At 50.1% G+C, this 18,335-nt stretch overlaps 1 protein-coding gene and 1 non-coding gene across 2 annotated transcripts in view; one reads left to right on the forward strand and one right to left on the reverse strand.

Moving 5' to 3' along the window:
- The window catches only part of SLCO2A1 (solute carrier organic anion transporter family member 2A1), an 83,118-nt gene that overhangs the window by 7,837 nt on the left and 56,946 nt on the right, over positions 1-18,335 (reverse strand). The window contains exons 4-11 of the mRNA XM_033132072.1: positions 11,448-11,675; positions 10,451-10,549; positions 8,891-9,027; positions 7,000-7,078; positions 6,288-6,452; positions 5,163-5,352; positions 3,321-3,486; positions 792-955 (exon numbers count right to left, since the gene is read on the reverse strand). Coding sequence (XP_032987963.1) covers positions 792-955; positions 3,321-3,486; positions 5,163-5,352; positions 6,288-6,452; positions 7,000-7,078; positions 8,891-9,027; positions 10,451-10,549; positions 11,448-11,675 — 1,228 coding nt within the window. The remainder of the gene's footprint in view (positions 1-791; positions 956-3,320; positions 3,487-5,162; positions 5,353-6,287; positions 6,453-6,999; positions 7,079-8,890; positions 9,028-10,450; positions 10,550-11,447; positions 11,676-18,335) is intronic.
- On the forward strand, positions 17,987-18,090 carry LOC117037355 (U6 spliceosomal RNA). Its single transcript, XR_004425504.1, has one exon. It is a non-coding gene; the product is annotated as a U6 spliceosomal RNA (small nuclear RNA).

An 18,335-nucleotide genomic window follows, 5' to 3' on the forward strand; every position in this document is an offset into this window, starting at 1 on the left:
GAAGAGGGTGACGATGGTGTGAGAGGGATGACACCGTGGGTTCTGAGCATGTCTGCGCGTTCTTGTGGAGTACAGGGTGTGCAAATCCTGTGTTTTTCCCTTTCTGCTTGTGATGGGTGAGGAAAGGAGGGAGGTAGGCAGGGGATGGGTTAGGTGAACTTGATTGAAATGTTTTCTCCTCTGCCGAGGGTGAGGTGCAGGGAGGGTCATTCCCTGTCAAACCTTCAGAAGCACTTCAGGCATCCCTGAAATGGGACACCTCTCCACCCTCCTGCCTTGGTCTGCCTCTCCCTTCTGACCTGAGAACTTAGTCCTGGCTCCTAACACACTGGGCTTTTCTCATTTTCATCCTTTCCCATAGCCCTCGTTCTGCTTCTGGAACTTCCCTATTCTCTGTCCTCGATTTCGTGCATCCAACTGAGTTCCCCAGACCCTCTCTGTTCTTTTAGGATTTAAAAATAAGTAAATAAATGCACAGGCATTTCCACAGCATGGAGCCAGGCAGTCTGGTTTCATCACGTGGCTCTGCCCTCCTGGGCTAGTGGTCTCCCAAGTGCAGAATGGAGGTGCTACCAGGGCTGTGGAAGGGGGCATGCAGTGAGGAGCTCCACACAGAGCCTGGCATGGGGTGGGCAGCACTGTTGTATCAGGGTCATCTCCCCTCTCACCCAGAGGACAATACTGCACCCTCACATTCAAAGGACTCTGAGGACCAGAAAATGTTGAAGAGATGAGAAGTGGGCCACTGGGTGCAAAGCGAAGGGAAATGCGGGGGGAGGAAGCGCACTTACCGCAGAACCATCATGTAGAGGGGGTTATGGGAAATGCAGGCGATGAGGGCCACAAAGGAGATGAGGAAGATGGACGGGAGCAGGAAGTGGGCACAGGGGATGGGGCACGAGCCTGTCTTGGCTGAAGCAGATCCCCTGGTCACACAGCTGCAGTTCAAATAGACCTTGAAAAGGAGAGGGAGGAGAAAGCGGAAAAACTGCGGTTATTACTATATTTGCACACAGTTCAAATGCCTGCGCCAGCTCTTGCCAGACAGTCCCTCAGGTTTCAACCCCTCTGCCCTCTGAGTTCCCTGGGGAGCTGGGTGAGGCTGGATTTGGAGGCTGGAGAGGACATCAGTTGAGGGTTTCAAGGTGCCCCATGGGCCCCCCTCTGACCAGTGTTCGGGCAATAGAAGCCATCTCCACTAAAAGCATTCATCCAGCGGGGGCTGGGCGCCTCCAGCCCTTATACCCACAGCAGGACATGCAGGATTCTACTGCCAGTCAAGGACCACCCATCTTGGGACCAGGGGCTGGAAAAGCTGTCCTCTGGGCCAGGCCACCCAGCAGCAGTGGTTTTGTGGGTTGTTGTTTTTGCTGTTTGCGTGTTTACTGCAAGGAGGGGAAGGAGGGTATAAATACGACCAGCAGACAACAGTGATAACAATTGAATCCACTGAGCTTCCGGTCTGAGAGGAATCCCTCCTGTCTGTAAAGGCCTCGAGAGAAGGAGGTGCCCGTCTCAAGCCTGCAAGTCCATATGGCTCAATACTGTTGTACAACTTGCCTTGGTGGTCACTGCCACTGCCTGTGTCATGTGGTTTTCACCTTCCCTCTTGCAGTGTCTGATGGAGTAGCCTATGACCATTTAAGTATCAAAGCAGTTATAAGGCCAGGATCGGAACTAATGAGCTAGTATGCTTCCTTCTACCAGACAGCAGGAACTATGCACCCTCTTTATTTTGGCTGCTAGGGAGCTCAGAAATAAGTTACATACAGTATGGCTGCTGCTTCCCTCAGTCTGGATTTTTTAAACATAAGATTGTTTTCCCCTTATAATTTACTATTTTTTCTTGATATTATGATAATGGATGGTTCATGTTGTTGTTGGAAATTTGTCAAGATTTTTTCTGAAAGTAGGTGAGTCAGAGATAAGTAAATACGCATAAAGATAAGAAAACCACAGAAGTCATGACATACTCCTTCGATTAGAAGGCAACTGGAGAGAGCATCTTGTCCAAGCTTCTTGTCTTCCCTTTGCCTGAGACCCACGCTCCTCTGCCCACAGAGTGGCTGTGGAAGCAGCCTTGTCCTGTTCTCTGAGAGGTGGATGGTAAGTGGGGGCTAGCCTGGCCCATGGCCTCAACACAATGCCCTTAAGGGAATAAGGTGTATTCCTCTCTTTAGGAGAACTACACAGACTTCCCACTGCTCGTAGGAAAAAGAACACCCAACTCCTAAACCTGGCTTGCCTGGCTGTGGCCGCAGTCCGCTCCCTAGCCCAACTGGGTGTGATACTCTTCCCCAGGGCCAACCCTGACCTCCTCTCTTCTCTCCTACGCCCAGGTCGTTCACTCCCTGGGGGCTGCGCTTGCTGTTCCTCTGGCTGGAATGCTTCACTCCCAGGTCTTCAGAGGGGTTTGTTCTGGTTGCTGAGTTCTAAAGTCACCTCCTCAGGGAAGCCCCCAGGCACTCGCTGTCCATTAACTCTCTTGATGGCATGGGTTACTTCTTTCTAAAACTATCTTTTGCATGTATTTGATAGAATACAAACTCTACGAGGGCAGGGACCATGTCTGACGGGTTCGTCACTGAATCCTCAGCACCCATGGCTGTGCCGGGTATCCACTAAGTATCTAGTGAATAACTGAACAAGAGACTCAAGTGGTTTGCTGCTGACTGATTCTAGAAGGTCAAGAGCCAGAGGACCGATAGGACCTCAACGAGTTAGTATAGTAAACGTGGGCTGCATGAGTGGAAGGCTGGTGGCTAGGAGGTACGTGACCTTGAACAGATGTGCCCCCAGGCTGAGAAAGGGTCCTGAGTCCTAGACTCAGATCTGTCCCTAAATAACTGCATGACTTCCGGCCAGTTGTGTGGCCACACCTGGGAGCTGAGGGGATGAACTCAATGCCCTTGATCACCACTTCCAGCTCTAACCTTCCAGGTCCACATCCAGAGGACCCTCTGCCCTTGACTTATCTGGGCCTGTCCCTGTGGCTTTCCAGCACAGCCAGGAGGCAGGACCCAAAGATGCCCATTAGGATCCGTGAGGATGAGACTAGAAAGCCTCAACTGAAGGAGTGCTTGGGCTGGTTTCTTCTCCTAACCTCAGGAATGTGCATTTGTTGAACATTGGCCAATCTTTAATTGACTTTGGGCTGTAGGCATCTGGTCATGACCTTAGGGGAGGGGAAGGTGGAGAGACGGCAGGTGTGGTCCAGAGGCTAGGATTCGGGGCATGAGGATGGTGTGGGTGGCGCCCTGCCCATCTTAGAGCCTCGGAGTGGTCTGCGAGGGCACACACTGAGTGCGAGGACCCCTTACCTGTTGCTTGGAGGCGACAGAGCTGATATTGACGTGGCTGCAGCCAGCATGGCATGGCGAGAGGTACTCTACCCCATTGTCTCCACAGACCGGGTGGAAGATGGAATCCGGGCACGAGCAGTCCCTGCGGCAGGCGGGAGGCTGAGGATGTATAGAACTTGATGTGCTGCCAGCAAAACAGGAAACGTGGACTCAAACAAAGCAAGACCAAAGAAAAATCTCTCCAGCGCAGTGTGAGCTCCTGCCTGGTTAGTGTGCGGGTGCGTCTCTGTTTGTCTTGGGCCAATGCCACCATGGGATCTGAATTACGCCGACTGGGGTGCACGGTGAATTGGCTGCTGGTCAGTGCTCATGACACCTCTCTGTTTCTTCTGCCACTAGGAGCCCAAACCCACCAACTCCTAGTCAGAAAGTCTTGGTCAGCAAAGCCCCCACTGCAGGAGAGGTCAAGACAAACAACCAATCAGGACTCTCATAAGAGAGATGGCAGATGCTACACAAAAGTCACAAGCAATGTTTCCCTTCCCTTCTCTTCCGCCTGGGCTCAGGCTGAGGGATAGGCTGGGGTCCCTTGAGGCAATGTGGAGTCTAGAAGGCTCCTGTCTCTGGGTCTCAGCATACATTGCCCAGATCCCACCATCCCCTTGAGCTTCAACCAAGGGGATTTCACCGGCTGACCTCACCATTCCCACCATCCCCCATACCTGATGTTGATCTTTTTTGAGGAGGGTTGGGATAGGTTTGACAAACTACAGTCCAGAGCTTTGCTAAAACAATTATACTAATGATAGTTAACATTAATGAGACATCTCCTATGTGCCAGGCACTGTGCCCAAGGGCTTTTCATGCACAGTCATCACAATAGCTAGGTAATGATTATGCCCCGTTTATGGGTGAGACCACTGCAGATTCGATTAAGTTAAGTAACTTTCCCCAACTAGTAAGAGCGGTGCCAGAACTGGAACCTCATCTGATGACAAAGCCCTGTGCTAAACTCCTAGCGAAAGCCACCAAAAGGCCCAAAGCCTTCTCAGCTTCTCTCAACCCATTGTCAGCCTGCAGAAGAACAATATAAACTGGGAATAGGTGTTCCCATCCCGAGCAACCCTCTCTTCCCAAGTACCCCTTCTCTCCGTCACCCACCACAGACAGAAGAGGTTATTTTAGAGAGAAAACACCACGGCTATAAGGTACCGCAACTCCAAATGTTGTAACCTCTTTAGGCGAAATTTAAAAGAAAAGGTGGTTGAAAGGTAGCACCCAGAAAAAAATTAAATGTTCCCTGCTCAGCATCCTCCCTTCACAGGCCTCTAAAGCTCTTCCTGAACATAAAACCAGACTTAAAACTTAGAACCCTGTTGCTTTATGCAAACCGACAGGTATACTTTCCCTGCCCTCTTCCTCACCTGACCTAATTTTTCAAGTCTGCCATCACTTTCATTGTTCTTTTCCAGATCTTCTCAAGTCTCCTTCTCTCATCTTTCTTCAGCAGCTCAATGAGACTCTGTAATTCTAGTTGGCATGGAGCTGATGCTAAACATAGCTTATTTCCTGGTTTGTGAGGGTCACAGCTCCACAGATTCATCCTGAAACCAAACTAATTAGTCTTTGGGGCTACTTGAAAAATAGAACCATTATCCTGATTGCTCGTGGCCCACTAAGACCCTCTGATTTCTTCTCATAATTAAGCATGCTATTCCAGACCTGATTTTCTAAGTTGCCACATAAGAGATTAGTGAAAAGGAGAGAAGAAAGTTGAGGAAGCAGACAGGAAGACATATGAGAGCCAGATCCAGGCTCTGGCCTTAGCAAAGGTATCTTCTCATCCCTCATTCCCATTACCTGGGTGGGTAGACCTCTGCCACAGCTGGGGTGGGGCATCCCATGAAGAAGAGAGGGACACAGAGGATCATAGAGATGGTGATGATGCTGGCAGCCACCCGGGGAATGGTTTGTAGAGAGAAAACAAAACGCTTCATGAGGATTCCTCCAAATAGCATCCCCAAGGCCGCAGCGGGGAGGTTCACAGCACCTGTCGAGAGAGAGGCTGGTCTGTGTGCACAGGCCTGGGGTGTATGTGGGCCCGGACACAGAACTGGACCACGGGGCACACAGGGCTTCCTGAAGGGATAGTTGATATGTTCCATTGCAATGGTAGTATCTGACATTAACCGAACATTTACTGGTTTCCAGGCACATTTACAGAGTTCTCTGTAGAGCCCTGCCCTGCCTGTGCAAAGAATAAAGAAAGAAACAGGGTCCTCGCAGGCAGAGGGATGTGGGCGGAATGTGCATTTATTAAGCGCCTTCATTACCTGGCCCCTCATTGCATCCTCCCTGTGACCACACTGGGTTAGCAAGACACTGGTGGTGCCCTCTGCCTCATGTGCTAGTCTGAGGCTGAAGCTCGAAGGGGTAGGTCACAGCCAATGGCCACACAGGAGGTCGGAGGTCATGCCCTGACCACCTTGCCACATCCATGTAGTCAAGCTCCCCTGTGGATTGGGCCCAGTGATTCCCTCGGGTACTTAGTGAGACCACATCAGTACTTCTCAACCTCAGTGGCAAAAAACCCTGATGCTGGGCCCTACTCTGCTTTCACTGATGGGGGGTGGGGCCTGAGCATCTGTATTTTTCAAAGCTCTCCAGGGGAGCCTAAAGTGCAGCTAGGGTTGAGAATCACTGGGTCACATACTCCTTACCTAAGCAAATGTATTCAAGTCCTTGAGAAGGAGGAACAAAGCCAGGAGACATTTCACCTAACTCCAAATTCAATCCTCTCTCTTTCCTCTGTTGCCCCTGACTGGAATGATAGAAGCCCCAGAAATCTGACAAGAACATTCTAGATTGACAACCAGGAAAAAGGTCCTCAAAATTCTCTCTCCTGGGCAAGTCTTCCTCTGGCTCCTGTCTGTGTCGAGTCTGGTCTCGCCCATCCCCAGCTCCGGCAGTGCCCTCGGGACTCACCGATAAGGAAGTTGGCATAGGCCGCGGAGGCACCATACTGCTTCTCCAGGAACTTATTGAGAAAGGTGGAGAGGCCGGCAATGACGGACGAGAAGGTGCACTGGGCCAGGACCACCAGCATGAAGAGTGGGTTCATCAGGAGCCTCAGGAAGATGCGGGGAAACCCTGCAAACACACCGCCGTCAGGGGCCAGGCCTTCAAGGGTCACCACGGGCTACTATGAGACTGGCCACTGCCCTTCCTCCTCCTTCCAGACAGAGCTCTTCTCTTCCTCAGGGCAGAATCTGAGGCACCAAGGTGTTCAGTGGCCAGTCCAGGGGCACATCGTCACCTGGACCCCTACTCAGACTGCTCATGGGCTAAATAAAATGAGAGTGTGGCTGGAAGAAATCAGGTGGAAGGTGGCTAGAACTAAGACTAACAGTAGGAACATTCTCCTCCCATGACAGCCACCTCCACATGAAGGGAAGAGAGAGAAGAATATGGGGGCCAGACTATGGGGGTGGGGTTCACTCTGCTTGAATGCGGGTCTCCTGGAACCCGCAAAGAAGCAGTCACCAAGACCCCTGGCAGAACCTCTCCTGAGAGACGAGCCAATTATAGACCACATGCTCTTACTGCCCCTTGCCACACACAGTACCACCTGGGCTTGGGTACCCCCGATACACCCCGCCAAGCCAGCCCATCCAGGGCTTTGATTTAAGTCAGTTACGTTTAATGAAATCCACCAGGGAGCCTCTTGGCTTGACCTCCTTCATCTTCCTCGCCTCGTCCTCTATGGCGGGAGACCTCTGGAGGCAGCAAAGGAATGAGTGTTAAAGCCCATACTCTCTGCAGCCACCCCTCCTGGGCTCTTGACCCTTCTAGCCTCCAGGGCTCAGGGCTGGGCAGCAGTGAGCTGCCCCAGGTGTGAGTGGGAGAGCATCCAGGGAAAGCTCTCTCGAAGCGAACACCATTTGCATGTCAGTGAGCCCAGTGCTTTGGCTGCTTACTAGAATGCATCCATGCCAATGCTTCCCATCACACCTCTGGGCAGGTTATTTCACATCTACTTTCCCATGACTGATGCCAAAAGGTGTCTGACTAGATATCATCCCTTGCCTGTCTGGCATGGCTACATTTCTGCCCTGTCCTCAGATTCCAGGGGCTGCTGGCTTCCAGGACAACTTGTCGTCTAGAATGACCTCTGGTTCCAGCTCTCTCTTTCTAGTTCCTCTGTGGAGTCTCTGCTTCCTTCTGGGCCCAGAGTTGAGTCCTGTTCAAGGCTCTGTCCTGGCCCTTTGCCCACACTTTCTCTGCACAACACCTCAGTGAACGCGCCTACCTCTTCTGAACGTGGCAGCTGCAGCTCTGACCCACACGCAGAGGCAAGGCCCCTGAGCTCTGACACTTAGGATCCTCCAGGGGAACTCATCACCAGGCACAGGAGCTCCCATTCATCGAGCGCTTACTCCACGTTGGGCGCTGTGCCTAGCGTTCCATGTGTATTCTCCCTTTCCTCTCAACCTCCTTCTGAGATACAGACTCTAGCTCCAGTATTTTAAGGGAGAGGAAACTTAGGAACAAGGAAACTTGCCTAAGATCACCAGCTAGTTTATAAGTAGCAGAGCTGGATTCAAACTGTGTGACCCCAAAACCACCATAATGTGCTGTCAACCTCTGAAAGTTTTCCCTAAGACAAGCCCCGACCCTCCTACCCACGTCCCTCCCCCCACAGCTGGACCTAGCTCGCACACACCTCATTGCCCAACATCTAGCTCTGTCTCTGGCTCAAAACCTTGGTGCTAACTGTAGCCCCTCTTCTTCTCCCATCCAGCTCACAGCTGCGTCCTTCTCTAAGAACACCTCCTCCAGGAACGTCTATCGCTGCCCTTGCCTCAGCTGTCACAGCCATTGCCCTGGCCCCCAGCTGCATCCCCCATCCCTACCCTGTCCTCTTCAGATTCCCAGCCTTCCTTCCTTACTGATGCCCCAACCTCAACCCAGCTGCCATATTGCCGCCTGAGTGGTCACCCCATCACTGCAGTGCCCCAGAAATTCATGGGATCAGAACAAGGTGTAGATCCACCAGCCTAATATCAAATCCCCCACGCAGACTGCTTTTCCCTGTTTTTCCTTCTCAGGCTTCCTTGATTTCTTTCCCCCACAGACATGACTGGAAGATGCTTGGAAGCTCAGGCTGCTCCAAGCATGCTCCACTCTCTGCCCACCCTCACAGTCTTCGGCGCTAGGACTCCCTTCTTACTCAGTCCTTCAGGCTCCGACATGAAGGGCCCCCTGAAATGCAAAAGTCAACTGTGCCACGTCACATATTTGGCTTTTACTGGATCTTCACTCTTCATCTCAAATGAACTCAGTGTTTCCTGAACTACATTCCCTTGACGCTGATTACGGAATAGAACACTGATGAGATACCATCTTTTGGAAATTCACCATCACTCTCACCTCCCAAAGCCTCTGAGAAGTCCTGAGTCAGGAGTCTTACTTAAATTTCACCTAGAATTTGCTGAACCTGTTGCAGCTTCTCAACTCTCTTTATTTTCTACCTTCACCTCCCTTTCTTAAACTCCTAAAGGTAGAGTCACAAGCTCTCGGAACCTTACCTCCACTCCTCTGGGCATTGTGCGAGGAAAGAAGAAAAAGGGAAAAGAGGTGAGAACCAAGAAGGCCGAGGAAATGATCAGGCCCAGCCACCAGGCTCCAATCCATCGGGGGTCTTCGGGGCTCAAGTTAACTAAGGCTGAAGAGAAAGCAAAGGACACAGGGTGTTTTGGGTGAATGTATGATCTCATCTTACTGGAAAGAGACCCTCTGATCAGAGGGACTTTCTCCCCACAATGAAGAAGAGGTAAAGCCATGAGCTAGAACTTTGGTCAAGACCACATCCCCTATCCAGGCCATTCTGGTCTGCCCAGAGGACGGAGACCACTGTGCATGAATCCCCAGGCTGAAGACATCAGAACCTTGGCCTCACCTTCTTTTATTCCCAACCCTTGGTAATGACTCTTTCAAGGCTTCCCATGGGCCAAACACTAGACCATGTGTTTACGTCTGTTGTCCTGCTGGGTTCTCCAAGCAAGTCTACAAGGTAGGAGCTAAGTCCACCCACCTCCAACCAATCCAAAAAGTGAGGATCAGAGAGGTCAACCTTGCCTTGTCCAAGGTTAAGGCTAGTAAGTACCATTTTATTGGTCAGTTTCCTGCCTATGTCTTCCTGGTGTCCAAATCTGTGCTGTTAATCACTGACTGCTACTGCCTCCCAACTGTCCTGATCCCTAAGAAAGGAGCCCTTATGATCCTTACAAGCCCAAGGAAACAACCATCAACAGAATGGGCCGCCTGGCCTCTAAAGGTGATGCTTTTTCCTGGCAAGTTTCCCATTTGCATCTAAGAATCTGCCACTGTGTTGCTCTTTGTAAAGAAACTATATGGGCATAGAGGGAGGGAGAAGGTAGCAGAATAGCCTCAGCCAAACAATGACAGGCATCCCTGGGCACTGTCCCTCGTGGATTGGGAGTTGAGCAACGAAGAGCCAGGAACCAACACAGAAAGTACTAGCAAAAGGGCAAAGATGGCTTGACCCTGGCTTTGCCCTTTTGTTTGAAGTATAGGCAGATGACACTGTACAGATGACAACATGTTTGATCGTCCCAGGGACAAGCGTCTGTGGGCTCTGGCCGCATGGTCAGGTTCAATGACTGCCCATAAGCTTTGTGAGATGGGCAGGCTCTGATCTATGTGCTGGGCACTGTTCGGGGTGCTATTCCTCAGGGTCTGCCTCAGACCTGCCTTTCAGCCACAACTTCTGGCTGGTGGGAATGCTTTTTAATACTACCACCAAGACGGGAAGCTGTGGTGGCAACACCTGAGGCCTTGCCCTAGGCCCTAGGTCTCAAGGTTTCCTGTTGCAAACTTCTTCAGGGCGGAAAGTGTGTTTTCTTCTGCAGCGTACCTCTCACAGCATTCAGCATGGGCCCTGGTGAGAGGAGGTGCATGGTGGCTGCTCCTGGCTGTCCAAGGAACTGTAGGAGTGAGTGCATGAGTGAGAGAGGTGGCAGTGAGTATTTGCAGTTGCAGCTTCATTCTCTGCCCGGATGGGCTGGGAGCTGGGGGAGGCTGCTTTGTGGAACTTCAATGGGATGGGTGTATTCGCATTCACTTACCTGTGTCCACCCTGCCGTAGTCCACAAAGATCTGTAGCATGACAGAGCCCAGTAGGTACCCGAAAGCTGGTCCAAATACGGAGATGGCAAATAAAATGGCTGGAAAGGGGAGCAGGGAAAGGAGGCTGAGGGGGATGGAGAGGGTTTGGCAGCCCCTGGCTCTTTCCCTAGCTGAGGGGTTCCTGAGATGTCACCCCCATCTGTCTCCTGACCCTGATAAATCCATACCTATGGCATTTCCCATGGACAAGACCAGAACCACTCAAGATCCTAAGATGTGTAGAACCAAAGCTGTTTCTCCTCCAGCCAGCTGCCAGAGACATCTGCTTACCAGAAGGGAAACAGCCTCCGTGGCATTTAAAGATGCCAGCCCAGGGCTGTGCTGGTGGGGGAAGCTCCGTGCAGGGACAATGTCGGCAGCCCTGGCAAGAGCTTATGAGGCCAGAGCTAGTGGGTGTGGTCTGTCTGGTCTGGGATACGGGTCCTGAGGGTGCTCCATGTGGCTTGTTATAAAGGAAGGATTTGGGCCGTCAGATAGTCATCTGCTATCTACTTTGCCTGTGCCTTTTTGAGACCAAGCTGTTCCTAAGTGGAAGGTTCGGGAAGACATCTGTGGCCCGGCCTATGTCTGGAGGACTAGACAGCACCAGTAGCTACTGCTGGTCAAGGAGCTCCCCTGTGCCTTGCACAGCGCTAAGTGGTTACATCCATGACCTCATGGAATCCCCCAGCTCCCCAGCGCACAGATACTCTCAGCGCTGTTGTGCAGGTGAAAAACCTGGGGCCCTGGGGCTCAGTCACTTGTCCGGGATACCACAGCTGGTAGGTAACAGAGCTGGCCTTTCAACCAGGTCAGTCTGATCCCCAAACCTCTGCACACGTTTGCCATGTTGTGGGGCAAAGAGGGTTAGATCTTGATTCAGCCCCTCAGGGCCTGAGCAGATGCCACGTCAGGACCCGACCTCTCTCTGCAGCTCTCTTCAAGCCTGTGACTCACAGATATACAGAGGTGAGTTGTTGGGCTCCGAGAAGTCATCCACGTAGGAGATCCCAAATGGCTGAATGGGCACCGTCCCGATGCCTGCCAGCAGCTGGGCGACCACCATGAGACCCCACATACTTCTGGTCTCCTTCCGGGTGTCCTGGGTGGTGCTGTGGCACTTACTGGGGGGCAGGTCCTGCGAGTGTTTCTGACAGAGATCCGCGTGGAAGAGGCTGCCGTTCCCTGCAATGAGAGTGCATGCCGGTCACCACTACCCTGGTCTCCTGGTTCTACCCGCCGGCCTCCAAACCTGGCCTTTTTCCCAGGCCTTTTGGGAGTGACTCTAGAAAAAAAGGTCAGAGAAAGGTGAAAGGGTGGGCTGGCTCCCTGCTCCAGGAGCAGCCTTTCTCGGGTGGAAGAGGACTCTTTCTCTCGTGGGCATCCATTCTTTCTCCCCTATGGGTCCAGGCAGGGAGCTGAGCATGTAGGGATCAATACTTTTATCCCTAGAGGATAGGGTCACCCAGCTGAAAAAGGGGGGTCCAGGATCAAAACCCAGGTTTGTTGGCCTTTAGCACCCTGTGCTCAGCTTCAGGCTCAGACCTTCAGGGTGTGGTTCTCTTTAGCAGGACAGAGGTCACTGTCCCACAGAAGACAGTGTTATCCCCTGACCTGGGATCATCCCTCCCAGAGTCCTTACTGCTGGATGAACACTGCATCATACTAGAGAGCCTACTGCCAAAGGCATTCAATATCCTTATGAAATCTGGGCAGCTCCCAAGAATCATAGAACTTGGGAAACTAGAAAGGACTTTGAGACCCTCTAGTTCAACCCCTGCTGTTACAGATGGGGAGCTGAGGCAGTACACAAAGGAGCCAGCCTGCACCTTGAGACCCTTCTGGGAGGGTCCTAGAGACCCCCGGTGTGGTCTGTGGGCACCAAGTTGCCCGTGGCTATAGCGACTTCGCCAGGCTGGACTGCCACTTCCATGCCACTGATTTAAATTTGGCCCACACTAAACAATCAGCATTGTCAGCTCTGCAAGGCCTTGAGCGCTCTTGAGGGCTCCTTTCCATGAGATCTCTTTATTTTCCTGCCTTGTCCAGGCCAGTTGAAACCACTGGTATCACTGATCTTACTCTGTGGGTTTGTTCACATTGTACTAATGGGATTCAGTTTAATTTTCATTTGCGGTGCTCCCAGAGAGGGTGTAGCCCTGAGCTAGGTGGGCTCAAAATCCCACAGAGTGCTATGGACTAGATCTGCCTCTCACAGTGGACTCCGCCCGGTGCTGTGGAGCGTGGGACTGCCCTGGCCGGTGGTGCTGGGGAGGGGTCTGCCCCCCTCCTGGTCCTCTCCCCACCCTAAGACATACACGCTTAATCCAGCCTGGCTCCACCATCACCAGTCCTCTATACGGCTATTTGTATAGGACACACTGGAAAATTGCTGGCTTTGGGGGCTCCCTATCAGCTAGGAAAAGCAAAGGGAGCCAAGATGTCTATTTTGTCAAGGTCATCCAGACCTGACACCAGCTGTGTGCAGAGAATGGAGCACCCCGGACAGAGACCAGTCCCAAGACTTTGTCCGTCTGTACCTTCGTCTTCCCATCCCCGGCCCCTTATCTCACCTTTCAATGCACAATTCAAATACGTACACAGTAGTGCAACCTTACAGTGACCTAGGAGGCAGCCTCCTAGAATTAGGGTGGGGATGTAAGCTTATTTACATGGCAAGACAGCTGTAACATCTTGTAGGTTCAAAAAAATAACTAGTGGTTTGGAGAAGAGTATGATCCCTAATTTAAAAATCTTAGGAGGACTAATCAAACATGCAGAGAAAAACTTGGGAAGACTATGGCTGTCTCTGGGTGATGGGAGTATGGTGACCTTGTGTGTGTGTTTGTCTTTGTATTTCCTAAATAATGAACACATGATACTTTTGAAAAATGTTTTCATAAATACAGCCAAAACTGAACAATGTCTCTTCCATTTCTTGTGTTTTGGTTCCACAACCATCACCCTTTCTGGCCTAGGCCCTAGACCTGCAAAGTTATACGTAACGTTAGGGCTGCGTTTTTCTGTCCCTCCCACCCCACAGATGCTCTCCTCTGTGGGATGTTGAGCCTTTCTCTGACTTCTGCTGTAGAGATCCCAGTTCCAGCACCAGGATTTTTAAACTTCCATTTATTGTACAGGCAGACATTGCTGAGGCTGTTATGTATGGTATTTCCCCGAAAATAAGACCTAGCTGGACCATCAGCTCTAATGCATCTTTTGGAGCAAAAATTAATATAAGACCCGGTGTTATGTTATGTTATGTTATGTTATGTTATGTTATGTTATACCGAGTCTTATATTATTTAAAATAAGACTGGGTCTTATATTAATTTTTGCTCCAAAAGACTCATTAGAGCTGATTGTCCGGCTAGGTCTTATTTTGGGGGAAACATGGTATATTATCTTCTGCTCATAGCGGTTCCTGATCTACCTAAGTAGCTGGTTTGGGGCGGAACTGGCATTTGAACCCCCGTGTGCTTGACTCAAAGTCTACACTGAAATCAAGTCTGAAATGGCAGCTTTGAAAAGGCACAACACACATTTTGCAGGGACGGAGGAGCCAAGTCTGGGGGGATTGCCTTATCCCCAGCCACACTCAAGTACATGGGCTCTCTCATCTCTGTAGGTGGCTGGGGCATCGCACCTACTTTCTCCTGGTAGAGGTGTCCTGGCTGCTGGGAGTTTTGCTGAAATCTGAGACGAGATGAAATAAACACACAGTACAGGGAGCCAAGAAATTGGTTTTAGTGAAATAAGCCAGACACAGAAAGACAAATACCGTATGATGTCACTCACATGTGGAATCTAAAATAGTCGAGTTCATGGAAGCAGAGAACAGAATGGTGGTTGTCAGAGGCTGGGGAGGGGAGGGAAAATGAGGGGGTGATGGTCAAGGCGTATAGTTTCAGGTGTGCAGGATAAATAAGTTCTGGAGATCTGCTGTATAACTGGGAGCCTACAGCTAACAATACGGTGTTGTACACTTAAAATTTGCTAAGAGGGCAATACCTTTGTTAAGCATCCTTTCCCCGCCGCCCCCCCACACAAACAATAAAAAAGGGGGTTGGGGGAAAACTTTGGGAGGTCATAGATATGTGTCTGGCCTTGATGATTGTGATGGTTTCAGGGATATACACCTATTGCCAAGCTCATTTAATCGTATTAAATACGTACAGCTTTTTATGTATCAATCATACCTCAATAAAATAGTTTAAAAATAAAAAGAAATTAGTTTTAGCTCTAGGTAGCCGTGTGAACTTGCGCAAGTTCCTAAACTTTTCTGAGCCTCAGTTTCCCATAAGGTGGCCGGATAGGGAGACTCCCTATGGGTCATTAAAGAGCTAGAAGGCTGTGGTTCCAGAAAGGGGTTCAGGCATGAAATGTGGGACCCTGACAGTCAGTCAGCAGGTCCGATGGCTGTGCCTGCCCTCTGGAAGGAAGGCTGGTATGGCTCAGTAATGCTGCAAGGGTCTAATTTCGAGGACACTCACTCACTCTGGAAGCACAGAACTGTGAAATGTTCCTGTGGAAAAAGAGACCGTGGGGGCTGTGTAGCCCACTCCCCACCCCAGTAAGGAATCCTTCCACCAACACTGATCTGTGTCCCCCACCCAGAAATAGGGGGGCCAACTCATGTGGATCCCCATGGGAAGCGCTAGGTTGCCAAAACAAACATCTGCTGGCAGGGCTGGACTGGGGACCTGTGGTCTGGGTTCCAGACCTGATTCTATGACTCCCTATGTCAGTGACCTTGACCTCAAAAGGACTCAGCGGATTCTAGGAAGGGCTAAGCACTGCAGAGCGTGGGAGGGCCTGGCAGGTAGAGTGTCAGACTCAGTGCTCACTCCCTGCCCTCAATGCGGCAGCCACATGGCACCTCCTGGGTGGATGAGTGTTTACACAGCATGAGCTGTGCTAGTCTTTAGAAAAAGTGGTGGGTGAGTATCAACACCTCTACGCCCTTCTCAAGACCAAATGTTCAGGAACGAGGGCAGAGCAGGCTGCCCGGCCTGGGAGATCCTCTGACCCTCACTGAGGACTGACCAAAAGCAGGTGTGCAGTCACTCAGACAAATCCACACACACACTTCTCTGCTCACTACCCTGTGCCAACTTTGTCTGAGCTGAAGCATTTCTAAAGGACCCATAAATACGAGGGCTGCTGCCAAGTTTTCAAATGGCATTTCTTTTCAGAAGATTCAAACACATTTTGAGTATATTTTATACGAGGAAATGAGAAAAGTTTGAAGTTCCCTAAAACCATGGGCTGCTGTCATTTGCAAAGGTGGTTGGCTGAGCTGTGCGTCTCATCTGTCTAGGCATGACAGCACCTCCCTCTGCAGGGGGGTGGCCGGCCAGGCCTGTGTTAGCTGCAAGAGTGGTTTAAAGATCACCTGAAGACAAATAGCCATATTGGGAAAGTGGGGCAAAGGACCGGCCCCTGCTCCGAGTTCAGCCCCTGAAGGACCACACCCAGGCCCGTCAGCTGTAGTGTGGATGAGGCCTGCTTCACAGGGGGAAAGCTTGAGTGCTGAGTTCGGAACACACCTGGGCTGAATTTCATTCATGCTCAGTTGTTCAGTTATTTGGCCAATAGTGACTGTGGGCTGGCACTCTGCTGGGATAGGAGCCATGGAGGTAACTGAGGCTGGCACAGGTACGACTGCCCTTACAAACCCTTCAGTCTACTGTGGAACACGGATCATCGAAGAAACAAGCACACTATTGCCTTGTGCAATCAAAACCACAGTGATACATCACTTCACACCCATCAGGGTGGTTATTCTCAAAAAACAGAAGACAAGTGTTGGGTAAGATGTGGAGAAATTAGGGAGCCTTGTGCATTTCTGGTAGAAATGTAAAACAGTGCAGCCACTGTAGAAAACAGTATTGTAGCTCAAAAAAATTTAAAAATAGAATTATCATAGGATCCAGCATTTACACGTCTGGGCATATGCCCCAAAGAATCGAAAGCAGGACTTGAACAGATATCTGTACGCCAGTGTTCACAGCAGGATTAGTCACACTAGTCAAAAGGTGGAAACAACCCAAATGTCCATCAACAGATGAATGGATAAACAAAATGTGATATATACATACCATGAAATATCACCGAGCCTTAAAAAGAAAGGGAATTCTGACACATGCTACATACAAAGTGGATGAACCTTGAAGACATTACGCGAGCTGAAATAAGCCAGACACAAAAAGTACAAACACTGCATGATTCCACTTATATGAGGAACCTAGAATAGATCAATTGATAGAGACGGAAGGTAGAATGGTGGTTTCCAGGGGCTGGGAGAAGGAGGAAAGGGGAATTCGTGTTCAATGGGGTACAGTTTCAGCTGGGAAAGATGACAAAGTTCTGTAGTTGGATGGTGATGATGGTTGCACAGCAATGTGAACGTTATATGTGAACACATAACTTAATGCTATTGAACTGTGCACTTAAAAATGGTCAAAATGGTAAATTTTATGGTATGTGTATTTTACCACACACACACACACACACACACACACACACACACACACACACACAGCTGGTACACACTGTTTGGGAGAGGACAGGGTGTCAGGGCTGCACATGGGACAGGCAGCAGATCCAGTGTTGCTGGGAGAGGGTTTGGAAAAGATTCCTGGAGGAAATGGCCTCGGAGCTGAGAACAATCAACGGAAGTAGACAGAAGATCGGTGTTGAGGAGGAGAGGGGAACAGCACGCAAAGCGGCTCGGAGGGGTGGGAGGCACCCTCCAGAACACGACATGAAGTTCTGTGTGGTCAGCATGCAACACAACCAGTGTGAGGCATGGCCACTCCTAGAGGGCCCGTGTGTCCTGGGAAGGAGCCTGGATTGTCTCCTAAGGAAAACCCAGAAGGGTGAAGATTATGAGGGGGAGCAGCAAGGAATCCACTGGAGAGAACAGACCAGTTTTCAAAGCCTGTGTGCATGGAGCACAACTGACCCAGTCAAGAGACCTTTCAGTGATAAAACAGGTAAGGCTATGCATTGCATGAGGGGCTGGAGGGCTGGCCGGCTCCACGGCTTGTGGAGGGTGAGGCACAGCCCAGAGCCGGGTGTGTAAGATGCAGAAGGCCAGGCTTGTCCTAGGAGAGCAGGCGCATGAGAATCAAAGGACCAGAGACTAAGTGTTGCTTTTAAGAATTCTAGTTCTTGATTTTGCTGATTCTCATTATTTTATTTAATTCACATTTATTAGAACATTGCTGCTGACTTGGCTAAATTTTTTTTGTGAGACATTTAATGGTCATTGAAGATTGTGAAAATGTTGACCGGCTTATTAAGTCTTTACATGGCAAGTTGCATGGTATGCCAATGCCACAAAAACCCTCATGAAATTTCACCGAATGAAGTGTCCAGGAGGCCAAACTTTCTGGGGATTGTTTAACTGTGAAGATTAACTTTCAAAATGTCAGATTACATGTCAAAAACTGCCTTTATTCAAAATGTGTATTTTAAAAAATAATCAATTGGTGCTCGCTTTGGCAGCACATAGACTAAAAATTGGAACGCTACAGAGATTAGCATGGCCGCGGCACAAAGATGACATGCAATTCATGAAGTGTTCTCCTTTTTAGCTGTGTACGATGTCAGAGAGGTAGTAGACTTGGTGGGGCTATCATTTTGTGAGGGGTGTAAATGGCTAATCATTATGTTGTTTTGTACACCTGAAACTAATAAAAAATTAAATTGAAAAAATAATAAACAGGCTCCAATTAAATCCAAGTCCCCTGAGTTGCTCTTTGGCTCTTCTGTATTCCAAAATGACTCAAGATTTCCTAACGGACTCTCTTTTCCTTTTGTCAGCCCTGAATGGGGCCA

Source organism: Rhinolophus ferrumequinum, chromosome 17, assembly GCF_004115265.2.
Source record: "Rhinolophus ferrumequinum isolate MPI-CBG mRhiFer1 chromosome 17, mRhiFer1_v1.p, whole genome shotgun sequence".
NCBI classification, from domain to species: Eukaryota; Metazoa; Chordata; class Mammalia; order Chiroptera; family Rhinolophidae; genus Rhinolophus; species Rhinolophus ferrumequinum.